At 42.4% G+C, this 16,302-nt stretch overlaps 1 protein-coding gene across 1 annotated transcript; it reads right to left on the reverse strand.

Moving 5' to 3' along the window:
* Positions 1-483: 483 nt before the first annotated feature.
* Positions 484-16,001, reverse strand: LOC117967622 (CTD nuclear envelope phosphatase 1A). Its single transcript, XM_059015451.1, has 8 exons — positions 15,520-16,001; positions 9,098-9,164; positions 8,144-8,262; positions 7,346-7,417; positions 5,446-5,562; positions 3,643-3,754; positions 1,715-1,799; positions 484-923 (listed from the first exon to the last, which is right to left on the reverse strand). Exons 1-8 carry the CDS (start codon positions 15,622-15,624, stop codon positions 866-868), a joined length of 735 nt encoding a protein of 244 aa, XP_058871434.1. The 5' UTR covers positions 15,625-16,001; the 3' UTR covers positions 484-865.
* Positions 16,002-16,302: the final 301 nt, after the last annotated feature.

Consider the following 16,302-nt stretch of genomic DNA (forward strand, 5'->3'; position numbering starts at 1 on the left):
GGCTGTTCAATAATATCAGCATTTAAGTGCAAAACAACATGCAAATTATAAATCGCTCGGTATAAGATGTACTGGAATATTGACACAGATTAACAGTAGACTTCTTTATACACGATTTATAAATATGATCTTTAAAAACAGGTAAGAATTTAAAAACGGCAGGAAAATATTTGACCGTTGGGTTTTTTTTTTTTAGAATTTTTGTCTTGGAAATTCTAGATTTTTTTTTTTGTATTTTATTGTAGAAAAAGACCATTTCTCATTTCCAGGTCTATACTGGGACTATCATACAGTTTGTGTAGCTGCTACAACAAATTAATAAATTCAATTATCTTTCTTTATTCTCGGGTGTGTGCGGCTGTTGGCAAAAAAAAAAAATATGATAAAATCCTTACAGAAACCTTTCGTGTGCATGTGTGCGTTCGTGTGTTAAAATCGCCATCATCTGTCCCTTGCCAAGAATTCCTGAATCTGAAGATCAGCTATTGGTTGATTCCATTCTTTTAATAAAAATCAGGGGAAATAAATCGCTGGCCACTGTCTGTGTAAAAGTACCATTGGAAAACTTCCATGTGGATTTTTGTAGATCCTGAAAGTCGATTCTTAATAATAATAATAAAAAAAACACTGGGAAAAGTAAGGTGGGGGAGAGGGAGGAGGAGAAGAGACCAAAAAAATGTGTTGCTATTCCCAGTGCAGTCCAGGCTAAACGAAACTCCAGAGCAGAGAGCCAGACAGCACTGGCGATCAGCGGGGGGGGTTGATGTAGTAAGGCAGTCTCCCCCACCCCTCTTCTGGGTCAGGCTCAGCGAGGGATGCAGGGGGGAGGGTGTGGGGGGTGTCGCTCGCTCTTTCAGCCTCATCACTAGAGCCGGTGTTGATGTAAATTCCGACTCAGGACTGATCGGACGTCTGCTGTAAACCTGCCAGGAAAAAAAAACAACACTAAAAATGAGTGCAATTATTCAAAGATTTCAAACAGAACACCGCTTCGGTGGCAAACGTGTTTGTATTCGATCATATAACTGAATTTCGACGTGACTAACAGAAAGACGGCCCTTGAGAGTCCAGATAAGGGCAACCAGACAAATCCCTCAGGACAGAGGGAAGGAGACATTTCTTCACACAGAGAGTGGTGAGGGGATGGAATGGGTTACCTAGTCATGCTGTTGAGGCTGAATCACTGAGATCCTTTAAGACCCGACTTGACAAAGTTCTGAGATCAATCAGCTGCTCGGAACCGGACGAGCTTAGTTGGTCTGAACAGCCTCCTCTCGTTCATGAATTCTCTTATGAAGTCAAAAGCATGAATGACTTCTGAAATAAGCCACATACATTCTACTGAATCGCAGATATTTTCTCTCCTTTCCTTAACGATGGGGTACTAAGTGTTTTTTTTTTTTTTTACTGGAATATGAATTATACTTTCGTTTTCAAACGTTCCTGGCAGTACAATCGAAGGCTGGATCTATGTCATGCATTTAGCTGCAGGGTATATATAGCCATGCAAATATGAAATAAATATTTGAAATGGTTTCTGAGATATGAGGAGATGTGGTAGCTGCAGCTTTGCAAAATAAAATAACAAAAAAAAAAAACTGTCAGAAGAGAGTTTGTTTTTCTCGTATGACACAATCACCATACAATGGTAACACATCGAAAGCTCCTGATCATCCGGAAACCAAAGTCACATGACCGGATGTGGCAGTCTCACCTCAGTGCATCCAGCATGGGGATCAGGTTGAGAAGGGCTGTGTCGCTGGGATCGCTGAACCACGACTTTATAGGAATTGCGTTATCTGAAAGAGAGAAGAAGGGGTCTTTAAAATCCTTTAAAAGCTGGCCTTTTAATCTGAACACGATACGGTAAGAACTGGACAGTTTTAAATTGGGAGGATAAGGGCTGGGTAAAATAATAGATTTTAATTTGTATCCATGGAGTCATTCATATTTCATGCAATTGGTTTCAAAAGTATTACAAAAAAATAAAATGACTTTTTTTTTTTCATAGCTAGGAGATAAAAAGTCCTACGTAGGACTTTGTTTCTCCTAGCTAGGAGATTTTTTTGTTCAATTTTTTTTTTCATTGGCAGTAGGACGCTTCTGTAGGTGTCTCATATACAAAAATAAAAATGTAGAGAAACTGAATTTAGGTCTTCCTGCCACTTGGGGGAGCCATTTCCCTGTGCAACAGGCTGGTCAGCAGCGACAAGGGAATTCAGAGCACCCGCCAGCTTATTTATAGAACTATCCCCAGCGAAGGGGTACAGTGGAGGTGGTGAAGTACAGTACGCATGTCACACGTGACACATTTTTTGCATATACCAGGACAACTGCCTATCCAGTTGTCATGAAACTTGGCATTAACATCATTTAACAGACCTGATTGAGTATATCAGACTCTGAAGTTATAATAGTTATTACAATCTGATAAGCGGTTCTCCAAACACAGTCAGCCTCCGTTAATTTGACACCCTCGCTTAATTCGACAGTCTTTGTCCTGAATTTTCGCCATATAAAATATATGCATCCTGCCTCAATTTTTTTAATTTGACACCACGCTTCACTCGTAACTCGACACTTATTACCAGCACCGAAGGGATAAAAACTATTAAAGACACTAGCGGATAACTCGACACTGTCGTTTCACATGACTGACCTCTGACTGGAAACTGATCATTCATTCATTCATTCATAACTACCGAGTGCAGCTGGTTACAGTGTCCGTTCACAATGCAGGAGAAGCGAAAAATGACTTCTCATTCAATTGGCTTCAAAGCTCAGAAGAACTTTCAAAGCGCACGTTTTTGCATGCGAAACAACTGAATGTTTGATATCTGTGTGAAAGTTATTTATTATTATTATTTGTTAATTCTGTATAAATGTACATTTGTTAACTTTTGCTATTTAAGCCGTCATATTAGACAGTACAAGCCAATAACTTAAAGTATAGTCAACAGTTTGTGGTTGGCTTGTTTTTGTGAAAATAATGCTGTGGTTATTTTATTCATTCTTATTTCAATCTATACGAGTTGTACCGAGTTTGTACAGAGCTGTATACTGTAATTGATTCATTCACCGCAGTTCTTGCAACTGTTTTCATAAGGACATTTAACTAAAACTAAACGTGTAAATACTATAATACAGTAAACGTGTGAGATCTGTTACTTGTATGCATGTTAACGTCATGGCTCACGTGCACCCGTGGTTAATGCGACACTAGATGGAATCCCTGTGGGGTGTCGAGTTAGCCGAGGATGACTGTATATGCAAAAATATAAGTGCGACAGAGAGACTGGCTGTATGGACAGACAGACACCTCCATATATGCCCAGTATCTCAATAACATCTGCTAAATGTGTGACATACCCTCCTATAGTCCCAGAATCTGATATACTCAAGAACTTGAATTAAATCATGTCAATACCAAGTTTCATGACCCTTGGATAAGCGATTCTCGAAGATCAAGGGGAAAAAAATGTGATGCGTGACATTCATATGAACGAGTGCCCCACACCCCCTATATGTAGGGCATTTCAAACCTGGCACCCTGGTGTCCCTGCTCAGCTTGCTAAAGCGAGGTCGGATTAAAGATATGCCAATAAAGTGTGCCAATGGAGGGGGTTCAGATCCTCTTCTTACCTGGATGATTTCGATAGGCCCCCGGAGAGTTGTCTAAAATGACGATGCTGGACAGGTCACTGTGCACGACGGACAGGTCTTTAATATAGCTGCCCAGCTCCAGTGTACAGTGCTGCAGAGAGAGAGAGAGAGAGAGAGGATATTATTATTATTATTATTTATTTCTTAGCAGACGCCCTTATCCAGGGCGACTTACAATTGTTGCAAGATATCACATTATTTTTACATACAATTACCCATTTATACAGTTGGGTTTTTACTGGAGCAATCTAGGTTAAGTACCTTGCTCAAGGGTCCTCCACCTGGGATTGAACCCACGACCCTCCGGTCAACAGTCCAGAGCCTTCATATCCTATCTAAGAGGGTGGCATTGATACACTGACCCATATTATAATGCAGTGTCTTGCTGCACGGTCACAGTGTGAGTTTTATTATCCACAGTGGAGGTGTCTTCGTGTCCGACCAGGTGTAGATATGTCACACTGCCAGTTTTGGGCATATCTTGATAACCTTAAATCAAAGTGTGGTCCTGAACACACCCTCCATACTGAGAGACACAGTTAAGGCGTTCGCTGAGTATTAGGCCTTGTATGTAGAGCGATCTATTAGAAATAAATCTACAAGGGTTTAATAGTCTTTTATACAATCTTAACCCTCTGCGGTCCATTTATTCAGCGTGTGTCAGGTCCAATTTATTTTCACACGCGCAGTTTATTTTAGACACGCTGTTTAAAAGTATTCCCCCCCCCCCCCCCCGTAAAACAGGTTTAAAAGGCACTGCATATCAACAGGACACCCAGTACTGCATCATCTTTTTCGCTGTATTTATCACATATCTCTTGATAGTAGTGCATACTGACAAATCATCTCCTGATCACTCGTTTTATCACTAAACTCCTCAATAATGCGATCCAAGTCATTATTTTATTACTGCAACATCTAAAAAAAGCTCTGCAAATGTCTGTGATATTCTTTGAGCGCTGGATACAGAAGCAGCTATCTTGTTTGTTTATGTCCGTGTTATCTATGTGGTGTCGGGGATATCTGTATTCATGAGATACGCCCCCTTTTTTTTTTTCGGCTTCTCTCGGCTCCGATCGATCTCACTCGGCCATCGAATGGTTTTCTCAGCTTTTTCCGGAGAAAAAACGACTAGAGACCTGTTTTTTGCGTCTTTTTGATGATTGTCGGACAGGGTCCGAAGGAAACACTTCTTCACACAGAGTGGCGAGGGGATGGAAGGGGTTAGCCATCATCGGGATCCTTTAAGATCCAACTTGACAGTTTTGAGATCAATCAGATACTAGGAACCGCTGTTAACTGTTGTTCAGTTTAAGTTGACATTTCCTTTTCTAATCTTGGCGTGCAAAAAGCCACAATAATGAAAGCTGGGCTAATGCAAATACTCCGCCCTGCATGGAAAGACATAACCAATATTCTAGGTTTTAAATATTACAAGGAAACGGTAGGTAAACGGGTTTTCCCACCTTGTGTGAACTGTCATGCTCCTGTAAGCACACATACCATACATACAAATTCTGTATTGAAAGAACACCCCTCTAGTCAATGTAATGGAAAACGGGCATAGGGTGACGTGCCAGGTATCCCCACATTCTAGTCTGTGTTGGGAAAGGGGGTCCCCAACTGCCCACCTACCACTGCCCTCCACACAGTGTCAATATACATGCTTAACCTCTGAATAGCCCTTTTGGATCTGTGTAACTTTGTTTCATAGACAGCACACGCTTTATAACATCCATGTTCACGCACACACACTTGCACACAGAGGCAGAGGGCGCTTACCTGTCTATAATATCTTCGTTTCAGGATCTCTCGGTTATTGTCAAGTTTGTCAGCCACTGCAGAGCCGTAGATCTCCATGCTGGCTGTGAATACGACCAGCTCGTACCACTGGCTCACCTGAAAGAGCCACAGAGAGATTACGATCACAGAGAGCGTTCAGCACACACCCAGCTCAGAGACTGCCCTGAACTGCAGGGACCCCCTTTAGGGGCTGAGGGAGGGACAGACAGACAGGGCAGATCAGTCTCCATGCCTCAAGCCTGGCCTGGACTAGAGGGAGCACCCCCCCCACTCCCACCCCTAAAATTTCCATTTGGAACTGTGCGACTCATTCTGTCGCTGGATTTGCATGGATGCAGGGCTTGAAACTTGCACTAGCCCTACACCCAGTCCTGGGTTTCATTACTCCCATTGTTCACGTTTATTATTGAAATGAGCAGGCCTCTGGTACATCTGCTTGGCGTTAACGGATCGCACTTCTCATCACAGCACGAGTACGTCAGACCAGAATTTTACAAACAGGAGCGGTGCATGCAAGGGAGGAACCCTTTAAAAACACACCCCAGATCACTTAGATTAGGCAGTTCTGAAACCCAGCTAGTGCGAGTTTCAAACCCAGCAAATGTTTAGATTGCAAATTAAAAAAAATCCCTCAGCAGTGATTTTTGAAAATGATTGTATGCTAGATTTATCAACACTTGTGTGTCTATCTATCTATCTATAATCTGCTGTTTTGAGTCATTGTTACTGTGGTATTGAAAGGAGTTCATTCCTCCCCAAAATCATCCACCATACAGTATGTCACAAGCACAGTAATGCAGGACAGTGCGACTGTGAGTCCGTGTCACTCTCTCCAAGAACACAGCGCTATTTTCAGACTGCTGTGCCAGAGCAGACACCCGATCCCAGGGCCCCTGTCCCATCCCACTCATAATCGATACCGGGGCAACCCAAAATCCTTCCAGGGCACTGCGCAGAATCCGAAGTTCTACTATCAGAACTTCCAGTTTGATCCTCTAACTTGACTTACTCTCAGATAACATCTTCATCAAGTAACTGGAAGAAACCGAGTCAAGCAGGCAAATGTTTCTGCTCGTGCCTTCAGTGTTATTGATGTCAGACTAGAAGCTGACATTGAATCATTGGGATCCTTGAAGACCCGACTTGACAGAGATTTGAGATCAATCAGCTACCAGGAAGAAGATTAGTACCGACAGGGTGACAGAGTCAAGCAGACCAGCGTTTGGGCTCTAGTGCCTTCATCAGTTATTGAAACTAGAAGAGACTGAGTCAAGCAGACCAGCGTTTGGGCTCTGGTGCCTTCATCAGTGTTATTGAAACTAGAAGAGACTGAGTCAAGCAGACCAGCGTTTGGGCTCTAGTGCCTTCACCAGTGTTATTGAAACTAGAAGAGACTGAGTCAAGCAGACCAGCGTTTGGGCTCTAGTGCCTTCATCAGTGTTATTGAAACTAGAAGAGACCGAGTCAAGCAGACCAGCGTTTGGGCTCTAGTGCTTTCATCAGTGTTATTGAAACTAGAAGAGACCGAGTCAAGCAGACCAGCGTTTGGGCTCTAGTACCTTCATCAGTGTTATTGAAACTAGAAGAGACTGAGTCAAGCAGACCAGCGTTTGGGCTCTAGTACCTTTATCAGTGTTATTGAAACTAGAAGAGACTGAGTCAAGCAGACCAGCGTTTGGGCTCTAGTGCCTTCATCAGTGTTATTGAACTAGAAGAGGCCGAGTCAAGCAGACCAGCGTTTGGGCTCTAGTACCTTCATCAGTGTTATTGAAACTAGAAGAGACTGAGTCAAGCAGACCAGCGTTTGAGCTTGTGCGTTTGTAAGCTTCATACACTTTAAAAACACAATAGACGCAAAAGATCTGCAGTCAATACTCACCACTTCCAGAAAGAAATCCACGTGCGGCCTTTTATGTACAAAAAACCTCACTGGGTGTTTGTCTATTACAACCTGCGAAGGAAGGAGAAGCACAGGGGTCAAAGAACGGCAGCCGCTAAACAGTCTCTTAGGCAGTCAGTAACACCGAAAGAAACTTCACTGTGAGACGAACTTCAAGATGAAAAGTTTGACACTGAATTTCATACATTTATTTATGCAAAGATAAATCAAGAATTAGGGGTGGCATGATTGAAGTCTTTATAATTCATAAAAGGACTTAGTTAGCCCTAACCCACACTTGAAGCGCAGCACAGAAATCGGGACCAGAGGAAACAGTTTTAAGTAGAGATAGACTTAAGACAAAGGGAAGGAGATACTCATTCACACAGAGAGTGGTGAGGGGATGGCATGAGTTCCCTAGCCATGTTGTTGAGGCAGAAACACTTGAATTCTTTAAGACCACACATGACAAAGTTTTGAGATCAATCAGCTACTAGGAATGGGCAAGCACTGATGGGCTGAACTGCCTCGTCTTGTTATTTTCTTAATACACATAGCACCACTGAGTGATAGTTATGCATGCTATGCTCCAGTTAGCAGGAATTATGATGTGACGGTCAGTTTAGTTTTCGAATGCCGAATCCTACTGACAGCACTTCCTTATCAAGTTTTCCCAATTGGAGAAGCGTTTCTCTAGATTCAAAATGAAAGTATTACTGAATAAACACAAATCCTCAGACTTTGATACTCTGCTGAGGAATGTCACGTCTCATCCCAATGGGAAAGCGTCTCTCTTACCTTTAATATAAAATCAGGCGGCGTGCCCGGCCGCACTGTCGGTCTTAAGACCCCGTCGTGATGCGAGTGGATTAACGTTTCATCTAAATCCAGCACCAAAATCTTCCTCTTTACACTGCCTGCAAAATCAGATCAATGCTTTATTACACCTGGGGGGTGGGGTGGGGGGGGGGGGGGATCGACAGAGCACAGCTCCTCACAGGGCCTGGGTTCAGGGAGGAGGGGTGGAGAAAGGGTTTGTTTGTTTTGAGAATTGGAGTTTTAAAAAGGACTCCAACTCCCAGAAGCCTCACACTCTGTAACCAATCGCTGCTTTTCCAACGAGTCACGTGATTCCGGGGTCCTTCGTGTGACCTCTTGAAGTGGAATGCGGCAGAATTGAAACATGGCAAAGGAGCGAAAATATAGGCCAATGTTAGCTTTGAAAAAAAACTCCCATAAAAAACTTATATAGGAAAATGTAAGACCTAAGAATGTAGGTGAGATTTAATCAAATTATTTTTTAGCTTTTGTACGTCATTGCTGTCCTCCATTTTCTGACTGAGTGCAGAAGAGCAGGGAGTTAATAAATAACAAAACAGAAAATCCTGAATGATTTTTCAGTGACAGTGAATCTTATATTCCTTTGGCACTGCCATCACTTGCAGACACAGAAGGCATTGGGCTCCATTTTCATAAACAATTCACCCCCCCACCAGTGTATGGAAGACTTGGTTTTCTCTTTCTGTATCTTACGATAAAACAGCAAACCAAGAGCGGACTGATGTGTGAACGCAGCGCTCCCCACCTCCCTCGCGTCCACATGACGTCTCTCCAGATTGAATTTCCTTGCCCTCAGAACACAAAACATGCAACCCAAGCCAGAGAACACCCAGCCCATAGCGACCGGTCTGCCACATTGTACAGCTTGGGGAGGGGGGGAAAATAAGAAAAGACAATGCTATCAGAACTTACAGAGTCTGTTTCTGGAGATGGGTGACAGCGGTAAGATGTCGTAACGCACCGTCTGGTACTGGATTATCTGAAACACAAGAGCCCACGGTTAGTGCTATAGAGAGGAGAGGTCATGAAACACCAGGACATACAGTAGTTACAGGTCGTGAGCGGACACCGTGACTTTAACATGACAAGAATACCATATATCTTATGTCATGAATGTTTATGTATTTCTCTACATAAGATATCATTAAGATAGCACTGCAGCTGGGGCTCCAGAGTGGCGCATCTGGCCAGGGTGTCCTCGGCTCACCGCGCACCAGCGACCCCCTGTGGTCTGGCCGGGCGCCTGCCTGTAAGCTGCCCAGAGCTGCGTTGTCCTCCGACGCTGTAGTGCTGAGGTGGCTGCACGGTGAGTCTGCTGTCTGAAAAAAAAGCGGGCGACTGACGGATAACGCTTCGGAGGACAGCGTGTGTTCATCTTCGCCGCTCCTGAGTCAGCAGCGCGGGGGTGGTTGTGGTGAGCTGAGCCTAAATAATAAAATTGGCAATTACTGAATTAAAAAAACACGCTTAGCAACAGAATGTATTTGCGATGCAGTGTCACAATGGAAAAAAAAAAAAACTTAACTGTAGCCACATGAGTGGTATGCAGGACGCTTATCAAGCGACTACACACACATTGCTGTTCTCCAGTATTTCTGTATGTATTTCACAAGCCCTGGTGTACACAGGGAAATGTTTGACTACAAAACCTTGGAAAACTACAACTGCAGGTACAAAGATGGGAGTTTTTTTTGGTTTGTACTTTTAGTGCAGTTCTTCTGCTTACAAGTGTTTTGACATGTGGTTTGAATGAAAGCCCTGATGTATCTGCACAGTAAGTACCTTGTTGCATATATTTGTACATAGGTATTGTAGGGTCTTCATATTCCTTGTTTAAGTCTGTTATTTCAGACTTTGGACTTTTGAAAAAAAAAAAAAATTGACCATCACCTTCATTGTAGAAAAATATTTTTTGGAATTCATTATAAAAAGGTACTCTTTGTTTAAGTAGTCCGTATTTAACAGATATTTTCACTTTTATAAAACCACACATGCTGCCTCACTTTGGTGACAGCTTTTGTGGTCAGATGTGCTTTATAAAAACAAAATTCATGACAACCAGCCTCCCTCCATATCTTTCTAAAGATCTACCTTGTGTTATTCCTTCATTTAAACTGTAAAAATAAATTTGGGGTTTGCATAATTTTCATTTTTTGCTTGCACAATTCCCTGGGGTGTCATTTTAGAAAGGGAGAGTTTTTATTACACTTTGATAGAATTCAGCTCTATAAATAAACTCAACTGTTGTCTGCAGTTACATTGCAAGACTGTGCATAAATATACTAACAGTGCAACACATTGTGTGCTGGTAGAGCCTAGCTGTGCTGTACACAGCACAATGCTAGCATGCCAGCACTCTGAATCCTGCTCTACCTACAGCAACGATCACAGTTGGAAACTAGGGCATAAAATGACGTCCTAAATAAACCCCACGCTATACACAGAACAGGGTTTCTCTCCTTAATATAGAAGGCAGTGTGATGGGGGAGCAGGTGAAAGAATTACTGTATTCAATACTTCTTGAATTTTCAAAGAATATTTGAACAGGAATGTTTAGCACTGGTACTGCCTCCTGTATGCTGGGCACAGCCTCGCTTTACTGTACACAGGGCAACGCTTGTGTACTAACACTAGACAAGGCAGGAGATGGATTCACGTTTGAGAAAAGCACTCGGAGCAAGCTACAAAGGAAACGGCTACCGTGTCACAGCAATATGGAATACCAAAATCCACAATCAATAACCACAGAACAAATTCAACTGAAGTCCAAAGAACATTACAGGTACAGCAGGTAGGAGAATCGACTGAGTAGTTAAAAAAAATAAAGATTAACAGCCAAGGACCTTTAGAAAGATGCAGAAGCATCATAATATTGCACGAAAGACCTGTACGCAGACATCTGAACACAGAGGAGCTGTATGCATGTAGACCTCACTGCAAAACACTTAAAAGAAAATTCATAAAACACGCCTGAAGTGTTTAAGCACATCTGGCATTGGTTTAGAAAATGTGTTCTAGGAGCTTGAGTTTTATTTACAAGTTGCCTGAATATATTACTAAATACAAATAATAGCTTTTTCTTTGCAACATTCAAATTCAATATACAAGATTAAAAAAAATATATACAAAAAAAAAGAAACTCGATTAATTGTCGTAGACACTGTATGCATCTCCCAGTCTGGTATGTGTGTGCATCTCTCATGTGGTAGTAATGATAGTCTGCAGGATAGTTTCAAACGCAATGAATCAAAACGCTTCCAGATACACTGCAGGTTTTAAGATGCTCTCAATTGCAACAAACACAATATATCAGTCTTCTGCCCCCTAGAGGATTGCAAACAAGGTATTAAGTCAGTCCAGTGACTCTTTAGACAAAGAGACTCACTAACCTGTTACTGACATGAATACCTGATGTATATTTTCAATGCTATTTTGTTAAATTAATAAAGCACTGAGTTCAACACAATTCTGAATGTGCAAATCAAATGAAGTACAGTTAATTTAAAACGTAGACCATTACAACAGCTGATGCTTTAATAAAATTAATAAAGTGAGTAAAAGGTTACATTTCTCACTGCAAAAACCCTGCCTGGTGGATTTCATTGACTTCTACTAAAAAGAAGCATTGGTACAGTTATACAAAACGTTTGGACCGTTGCTCCAGTTTCTGATAACTATTCAACTTCAGGTACAGAATATCTTCGCAGTGAGTGTTACAGAAATGGAGCTGACACCTGTATCCCGCTCTCTTCAGTGCTGAAAGAGTAACTTACTATCGTCTGTAAAATCCACCTATTCATTTTCACATGAAGAAAGCCATTATAAATACACACAAATCTAGGATGAGGAGAAATGTAAGGAAACAACATTATCCACACAGGAGGCAGAAATGATCAGTTTAACCCCGAGGTCTGTACTGAAGCTGGGGGGAATCAGTGGATCCTGAACTTTGCTCCCTGTTGCAGAGCTGGGGATGACCCACAGATAGTACCGTACCAGCTACTGTAGTACAGTCCTGAGTGGCTAAATTCTCAAGTTCGTTGCAACTGACCATCTCAGTATGTGTGTGCGCATGTGGGTGTGTCTCTCTCTCTCTGTGTGTCCACCGTCACCCGACACTGACAGACACACTTCCTTTGGCAGAGTCCGGGGCAGTGTCCCTCTCGTCCGCTCTCTATTCTGGGTGCTCAGCTGTCCCTGTGTGTCAGAGAGACGGGACGGGGTCACTTTCAGAAAGACTTCTTGCAGAACTGCCTGCTCTGCATGGGCACAACCCCTTCAGTCATCTGTGTGTGTGTGTAGAAATACTAAAATAAACTGATCTCGTGTACACGGTCTGTGGCAGGCAGCTAGAACCGAAGAGCAGCTCCAATGCTTCAGTGAGATATTATTATTTGTTTATTTAGCAGACGCCTTTATCCAAAGCGACTTACAGAGACTAGGGTGTGTGAACTATGCATCAGCTGCAGAGTCACTTACAATTACGTCTCACCCGAAAGACGGAGCACAAGGAGGTTAAGTGACTTGCTCAGGGTCATACAATGAGTCAGTGGCTGAGGTGGGATTTGAACGGGGGACCTCCTGGTTACAAGCCCTTTTCTTTAAGCACTGGACCACACAGCCTCCAGATATGGGATCATGCGTTTATATACCAGCTATAAATCACATTTATTCATCATGCATCAAGTGCTTTTGGTCACAACACGCAGAACGCATCCCTCTATTACGATACGCACCTCGCGTAAGGAGACGCAGTGAACCGTGACACCCTCGTTGCTGATTCACCCTGGTTTTGCTCAGTCCCTTTGAGGTGAAAAGGGGTGGACTGGAATTTTGGGGACTGTACCCTAACTTGCATTCCATTTTAGATTCAATCTATTCCACTACAAAACAATGCTACCTTCCTTCAAAAACCTTTCTATTTAAAACTATTATTCAGATTCCGACAGGGAAGTGGTTTTTTAAAGAGAGAACAACTGGAGCTACAGCACAAAACTCAACCGAGGCGCGCAAGGTTAAAAACAATATCAAAATTAAGCTAAGGAAACCCTGCAATATCAAAACAAATACTTTATTGGTTAAAAATAAAACAGTGACGCATATCGGCTTAGCGTTGCTAACCCACAACATTTTGTAATGGTTGACCAGGCTTTTAAAAGACAGGACAGAAACGCTCCAATACAGAACAGGGTTGTTTATTTCAGACGTCACTGATGGATTGGTTTGCATTCTTTTTGCTACATTCATTTTAGCAAGTTTGTTTTGTGAATGAATAGGAACTGTCGGATCTGCCATTGTAAGCAGATATCCATTTAATGCCACTGCAGTGCCTTTTGTAAGATCCAGCGAAAGGATCCCAGTGATTCTGCCTCAACATTATTATTATTATTAGTTTATTTAGCAGACGCCTTTATCCAAGGTAACTTACAGAGACTAGGGTGTGTGAACTATGCATCAGCTGCAGAGTCCCTTACAATTATGTCTCACCCGAAAGACGGAGCACAAGGAGGTTAAGTGACTTGCTCAGGGTCACACAGTGAGTCAGTGGCTGAGGTGGGATTTGAACCGGGGACCTCCTGGTTACAAGCCCTTTTCTTTAACCACTGGACCACACAGCCTCCTTACATGGCTGGGTAACCCATCCCATCCCCTCACCGCTCTCTGTGTGAAGACGCGTCTCCTTCCCTCTGTGTATTATCACTTCGCAGATCTCACATTTACCTACATGGACGATGCAAATATCAAAACGTGTATTTGACGACAGTACTGTTTTCATAACATTTGTTAACAAAAGAGGTTGGCAAAAGTCTCTTTTCCAGGCTGCTCTTCCTGTTGAAGGAACGACATATGCAGAGTTGCTTCATGGAATTCTTTTAGGAGATGTGCTTCAGAATGTATTATTTTATTGTAGATAATGGCTTTCCATTTAGCTCTGAAACCCCAGAGGGTGGGTGCAGGGCTAGTGTGAGTTTCACTGCTCATGCAAGGCAGAAAATATGTTATTTATACCTGATAGCACACAGTCTGAATGAGCAGCTACGCGATTAGTACAGTAACTGAAGTGTGAGGACAAAATTAACTTGACAGTCCAGACGCTGGATATGCGCCTCCCTTTAAAAACGTTACTAGTTAAGCAATAGTAAAGACTTTTTTTCTTGTGAATGAAATATCAAATACAGAGGATTGGTAAAGCGGAATCGTTCACCTGATTCCCAATCACCGCGCTTTAATTAATATTTTAAAAACATTCTGATATACAAAATAAAGCTGTATATCGGAGGAAGTATAAAGAAGGTTGCTGGTTTTAATTAACGAGTTTACAAATGCGTCTTTAACACAAACCTCTATTTAATTCACAAAAACTACATTTAAAAAGCACACTACAAATAACTTTGTTCACCCGCAGACATTAGAAAAAACACAAACTGTATCCGAGACGCTGAACAGTTGCTGTGGGTTATTTTCTCTTGGCATTCATAATCGAGGCCCAGTTTTGAATTCTGCAAGTGTGTGTGGGGGGGGGGGGGGGGGGGGGGGCAAAAAAAAATAGGAATTTCCTTCAAATTCTGCTTTGCTTAAGAATAAAACTGAAACTGAAACGAAATGTTTCTGCATTGCACTTTCACACACTGTAGACACTTGTTATTGCTATGGATGACGATACATTACATAGAGAGAGACTCCTTGAATCAACAATACAAACGACAGCGTGTTTGACAGCACATTACAGCCCAACTAACACGTAAAACGCGTACAGTTGTTGCTATATTTGTTAATGATGAACTGCACTTAAATTCTGTGCAAGGTGATTTCTGGTAAACACAAATTTAAACTAAATAGGTGCATGGCCCCAGTACGTGCTTAGGGCAGTTATTCTGAAATAGAAATACACTAATATTCTGCAATGGAGGAAAGTTCAGTCGTGCATCATTTCAACGACATTAACACACAGACACACGTCTGGGAGTTTTAAACGAGCTCAGCTCTCAATATTGTGGAGTTTATACTGACTAAACTCCCATTTCCCTCCAACTGCTAAACTAACGACGCGTTTTAACGACCGATTTCACTTTAAGTTATGAGCATATAACGCAAATGAAGTTTGTAACGTCGCGTAAAGGTGTAAAACATAAAATTAATATATCATTAAAACAAATACGCAATATTGTTACGTCTAAAAAATGCACCAAACCGACACACACTCTGAAAATTTCAAAATGACTCCCCAACGCGGGACAGCTATTATTAATACTGGAAGTTAGCGTGTGTATATTTCAGTGTAATAATAATGTGTGTAGGTGAAGAGGTTGTGTAAGATGCTTGTGTTTTCTTACCGTGCGGAGGTGCTTCCTGAGTATATAGAGAAAGAAACCCCAAATCCGTGACGTGACCCCGAGAAAAGTGCGGATCCCGAGGAGGCACTGCCGGGTCTTCAGCATGGCGAGAGCCGGGGGAGCAACTGCACACACCGGGGGCACAATACTGAGATCGAGACGGACCACCTGCGACCCGTAACTAACCAGGCAGGCCGTCGGTACCGTGCCGTGCCGTGCCGAGCCGAGCCGAGCCGAGCCGAGCCCACTTCCAGGTATCGAGTCTAGCGGTTTCCTCGAACTGCTTGCAGTTTTTTTTTAAAAAAATACAACATTTAAAAATATTCCACCCAAAGTTTCTTGAGACTTTTTTTCTTTCTTTTCCCCCAAAACCAGCGAGTCCGCCTCCTTCCTCCAACCCGCTTCACTCACAGCGAATCCGGAACCGCACTGACAGCCGCCATCGTCTCCAGCGCGTCACTTCCGCGGAAAAAAAACTCACGCTCCGGCCAAAGACGCGTCCGCGGGCCCGGCACAGTAACCGGGAGCGCGCACGCCGTGGGGACGCGCCTCAGCTTAAAGAGTGCAGGGTGCGAGCAACTTAAAAAAAAAACTGAATTTGCTGCAAAGTTTGACTGGCTAAAAGTTCCATCTTCAACTCTATTATAAACATTGCTCAGTGTTGTTTTTTTAAATTAATTATTTATTTCTTAGCAGACGCCCTTATCCAGGGCGACTTACAATTGTTACAAGATATCGCATTATTTTTTACATACTATTTCATTATTTTTTACACATTATTTT

This window comes from Acipenser ruthenus, chromosome 50 (assembly GCF_902713425.1).
Source record: "Acipenser ruthenus chromosome 50, fAciRut3.2 maternal haplotype, whole genome shotgun sequence".
NCBI classification, from domain to species: Eukaryota; Metazoa; Chordata; class Actinopteri; order Acipenseriformes; family Acipenseridae; genus Acipenser; species Acipenser ruthenus.